This window comes from Triticum dicoccoides, chromosome 4A, assembly GCF_002162155.2.
Source record: "Triticum dicoccoides isolate Atlit2015 ecotype Zavitan chromosome 4A, WEW_v2.0, whole genome shotgun sequence".
NCBI lineage: Eukaryota > Viridiplantae > Streptophyta > Magnoliopsida > Poales > Poaceae > Triticum > Triticum dicoccoides.
Genome location: NC_041386.1, coordinates 114,801,108 through 114,806,502, shown reverse-complemented (window position 1 = coordinate 114,806,502; position 5,395 = coordinate 114,801,108). Strand labels below are relative to the sequence as shown.

The window sequence follows — 5,395 nt, the reverse complement described above, 5'->3', positions numbered from 1 at the left end:
CACATGATGAGCAAAGCACACAGCGCACAGACGTACAAGCCTTTTTATATGCTTTGACTTCTGAGTGTAGAGCAAGAATATGTTGTTTGTAGCAGGTGATGTCAGCGGCCGGAGTGTGCACTGTTCTTCTCTCTCGCTCGCTTTTACAACTGAAATACGGAGTAATACAGAGTGGGATCCGAATTTCTCGTCTCAATTATTGAAGCGAATGAAGTCGTTGGTGTACATCTGCGTGATGTATATATTAATACGTGCAGTGCACCTCTCGAACTCGTCTATGCTAGGCCGGTTCTGACGACGAGCGTCATAAACAATTTACATTTTAATTCGTGTGATGCAGAAGAAGTCTCACTGCGCCTGCTTGCCCTGGCACAGGACGCATGGGTTCGTGCGACACCACTGCCAATTATGCATACCACGTCTAAGAAGGAAAAACGGTGTGCTACAGTTGGAGGTACCTGGAGCTTAATTCGAATAATTTTTGTTGCAGGGTAGACTGGCACCGGATCTATTTAGCGGAGACTGGTACCGGATCTAGCATTAATCTTACAGATGAGTGTGTAGTGTAGGCCAATGAAAGGAGAAACCCTATCTATATTCGTTATCTTTTCGACGAACGGGACACAAATCAAAGCTCTCGCAGTCACAGCAAACGACCATGAAAAGGATCGTTGGCAGCAACAACAAAATAACGACCATGAAAAGGATCGGGATCGAAAGCGCACGTCTCTCTCACCGAAAGCTTTAGCACCGTGAACTGTGGGCGCTCATGGGTTGATCGATCAGGATCAGTGGGCATAGGAATTCAGAACCCTCACTCTTCTCAGCTAGTAGCAGCCCCAGTTGCTTGCCAGGGTTTATATCCTATGCAAAAGCAGCCTGCTCACTTGGAATGGGACCCGAACGAAAAAGCCATCATCACTCAGCACACGGCCAGTGGCGGCACACCATATCTATAGCTTCGTTCGTAACAAGTACGCGCACGCGCGGTACGAGACGAGCTAGCGCATGGAAGTAGCGGAACGGCCCGGCTTTGATTTCTAGCGCAACCAGATTGAACGGTTTCGGCTCGCCGCGCGGCGGCTCAGCTCAGCTCGGGCCACCGGTGGATGGATCCGTCCCCTCTTTTGTCCGCCCTCATGCATGCCGTCACGGCGACGTGCGGCCTAACGAACCACGGCCCCTCGCGCGCCTTGACAAAGCATTTGGCATGCAACAGTGGACTTCTCTAGCTATAAATACGCGCCAGATCATCTCTTCCTCTCACTCATCCGGACCCATCCGAAAGCACCTGCCCATCAGCCTTCCTTCTCCTAGCTTTGTCTCGGTTGTCTTCTGGTCTTGCGCTCTGCTCTTGGACTAATGGCCCATGGGAAGAGGTCTAGGCAGCAGGCCGAGTCGACCTCGGTCAGCCTGCTGGACCTGGACAGCGGCGACATGGCGCGCATCCTGCTGCTCTTCTCCGGCCACCACCAGCACCACGCCCACTACGGGCCTTCGTCGCCCGAGAGGGTGTTCGAGTGCAAGACCTGCAGCCGGCGGTTCCCGTCCTTCCAGGCGCTCGGCGGGCACCGTGCTAGCCACAAGAAGCCGCGCCTGGCGGACGGCGCCGGCGCTGAGCCGCCCAAGCCCAAGGTGCACGGCTGCTCCATCTGCGGGCTCGAGTTCGCCGTCGGCCAGGCGCTCGGCGGCCACATGCGCCGCCACCGCGCCGTCGCGGCGGCAGGGCCCGGCGTCGGGCTTGGCCTCAGCCTCGGCCTCGGGCCGAACGAGGACGGCAACAAGAAGGCGGCGGCGGCGGCCGAGCTGGCGCTCGACCTGAACGAGCCGGCACTGGAGGAGGAGCCGGCCGATCGCGCCATGCTTGGGCTCGCCGTGGGATTCCCCGTGGTGGTTGACTTTCGACGTTAGGTTGAACAGAAGAAATTTGCGTCTGAACCATACAAAATTTTGTACTAGTTCAATACGTATTTGCATTGAGCTGCTGGAGAAGTCAACGACCCTTGGAACATTAGAAATGCTGGCTCGCGTATATACTTTTCTGAAGTCTCAGGGGCAGGGGCTCTGTATTTACAATGTTTGACTTCTGGCGGTATTTGTAGTACTAGACGGGTTTTTTCTCTTCTGTTTCCCCTTTTTCCACGGGGAGTTCAGTTTTATTTTATGCTCCTTGGAGGCATATCTACTACGTACGTATGAATATGGCTGTAAACCTCTCGAATTACGAGAATATTATACCAGGATTTATTCCCAAGTCGGGCGGGCTATTTGTGGGTTCCTTGAAATCAAACTTTATTTAAATCTGTTCTCATGGATAAGAATACGAGCCGCACAGGAAGGGTTTCACATGTTTTTTGTTTTGAAGCCGCTTGGATTAAACAGCGTCCACGCTCGAAATGGGATGGCCGGCGAGGGCCTGTCAGGTCCTTGTCGGAGGTGAGAACGATTCGGTTCGTCGTGATGTCGTCGATGAACGAGGGGCTGGGTAGAGAAGGAGATGGACTCGCGGGGGAAGGGATGGTTGGAAGAGGAAGAAGAGTTGTTGGCTGGAAAAATCTACTGACGCGAAAACTTTTATCATACAACTTACAAAATCAATCCCTGAATTGCAGCATGCCTGTTTGCTCGCATGCCAAAACACCAGATTGTCCTTTTTGGTTTAAAACATACAGATTTGAGCGATGCTCGTCTGCAGACAAGAAGTTGTCGCGCGCTTTGCCGCGCCATTCTTCGTTCATTCAATTCATTTTCTTGTGGAATTATCATTGCTGATCACTAGGTTGCGAACATTAGTTAACCTGGCCCCGGTGTTTTTCCTTGTGACGTTGTCGTCCTTAGCTTTTATTGGATGTGAGATTTGGACATAAAGGAAAAGGCAGTGCTTATTACTGAGTAAATAGGCTATTTTTTGATTAAATTAATTTAAGAATAAATCATGAATATGACATTGACAAAATTACTGACATACTGACTACGAACCGGATTAGCATGTAGTATGCATATAGTAGAAACATCTACACATAGCTAATACTGCTAAGACAGAAATAAACATGAGAGGGAAACACATGTTATACCCCTCGATAGGCCAGGCAGAGGCCGCAGCGGCGGCGGTTGCAACAGCATCCTCGGTTGCCTTCTTCTCAGCGACGACACATTCAACGTCGATGCACATGGTGATGACGAAGGCGACGCAGACGTGGAGAAAGTAGACGAACAATGGCGAGCAATCTCTAGGAGACGCTCCAGCTAAATACCTAATCGCCCCTCTTCCGTACAGGATCCAGAGAGGCGGGGTCTCGGAGGCCTGCTCTCCCATCAACCGTGCATGCGATGGATGGGATGGGATCACCGGCGGCAACAACAACAAAAGAAACGCAGTGGGCGTATTGACAGATGCGATCTGTTTCGTGTGACGGCTATGGTTGGAAGACGCCTCACATATATAGGTAGGTGGGCTCGGCTCATTCTCATGGCGCGGCGCGGTGCGACGAGGCGGGCGGAGTGCCCAGGAACCACTTCTCTTTTCAAGCTCCAATAGCATGTGGAAGATAATCCCTTATAAGAAGGTCCAACTCCTCTTCAACTAGCAAGGTGGGATTAAACTTCCCACCACACCCATTGCCATATATCTCACATGGTCCCTTAGATATTTTTCTAAAATTGTTACATGGGTACAAGGCCCACCCTAATATTTCAACACTTATTGCACATGCAGTGTGTTTTTAGGTGAAAATCACGTGCGCGCCAACCATAGAGGCAAGTAACCACACCCCAACAATGCACAGTGTTTGTTGGAAATATGCTTTGCCTTTGGGAGTGAGAACAAATTTTCTTTCGGGGCGCGGCTCATCAGGGTAGTACACAGAGGTAGTCTCAATTTCATCCACTTCATCATCTGGCTCAAGGAAGATCATATTTGTTGAAAAAGATCTATGTGGCAGCACTCGAGTTTGTCTTCGCAACCGAGGACCTTTAAATAAGTCCAGATAATCATAATCTTTGTCAATTCCCTAGGCATGAAGTTGATCTCATGTATAGTGCTCCCGAAGAAGAGTCTAGATGCGCTTCTTTTCTTCCTTCGCCAAAAGCAGGGTTTGGTTGTATAGACGATTTATTTCAATCATTGTATGAACTTTCTCCTTGCGATCCAGCTTGATGTGCCTCTCAAGAGTTTGTTGAGTACGAAGGCAAATCTCATACAACAAAGGATTTTTATCCTTTAGGATTTTAACTGCAGCCTGTTTGTCCTTTGATGCTTGAGCTGGATCATTTCCTTTAGCAACAACACGAGCTTTGCATTTGCCATTGTCCTTGACAATCCGAAGAGTGTTACAGACAAGAGGAGTGTAAACTTTCAGAACAATTGGGCAAAAATACTTCTTCCCAGTTATCTGCTCAATTGCATACTGAACCCACGGAGCGTATGGTTTCAAAGTGTAACGACCCGTTTCCGAAAAGGATCCAAGTCCCTGTGCTTAATGTGCCATCCCTGGATCGGTATGCTAGCACACACAGTACTTGATGAAATAATAGAAAATCACATATATAAAATAACGTAAATACCATTACCTTAATCCATACAACAGAGGTTGCGGAGTCTCCATCAACACCAACGGCAAAGTTGATTGTAGACAACGTAACCCTATCATATCACTTACTCGTCATACAAATCCTGCAAGATGAGACGTTGCAAGCGTGTAGGTCAATACGTTGAATGTACCAGCAAGTCACAGCACAAGAGAATATGAAAGTCCTACTTCTACATGCAATTTGGCCGGTGGAAGGTTCTAAGTTTAATTTGCATAAATCTGGTTTTTTCCTATCATCAAAAAGAATATTAAATTATTACTACAAAGCTTATCATAATATGATTGGGATGGTTCCTCCACTCAACCTATCCCCAAATTAATTAAAATCCATTAAATTAGTTAAATGTGATGAGATAGCTCAAATGCCCAATTTCTAGACGCTCAAATTGTCCATAACTGGGGACACGACTAGTCGGTTAGTTTGACACTCTGCAGAGGTTTGCGCACTTTTCCCCACAAGACTCGATCACCTCCTTGGTCGTCCTCGCAGTGTCTGGTGTTTGAGAACTATAAGATCGAGACATAGTCTTTCTGAAGCATTTCCCCTTAACACTAGGTAGACCGGTACACCTACATATATAACTACATCTGCTAGCCTATCGGAAAGAGGTCACACAATGTACTCAACTAAGCCAGAGCCCATATTATCTTGTGGTTGCACAGGTAAACTTTTAGTCATGAAAATTTGATGAATCTCTTTGAGCCTGGGTGGCATTCCATAGGGTGATCTCACGGGTCCTCCGGCATCCCCTTGGACAAGCACTGGTTTCTCTAGGTGTCCGGACAAACCACTGGCTACTCTAGAG

The 5,395-nt window shown here is 48.4% G+C and overlaps 1 protein-coding gene across 1 annotated transcript; it reads left to right on the top strand.

The window, feature by feature from the left end:
- Positions 1-1,285: 1,285 nt before the first annotated feature.
- On the top strand, positions 1,286-2,249 carry LOC119288752 (zinc finger protein ZAT12-like). Its single transcript, XM_037568304.1, has one exon. It carries the CDS (start codon positions 1,363-1,365, stop codon positions 1,909-1,911), a length of 549 nt encoding a protein of 182 aa, XP_037424201.1. The 5' UTR covers positions 1,286-1,362; the 3' UTR covers positions 1,912-2,249.
- Positions 2,250-5,395: the final 3,146 nt, after the last annotated feature.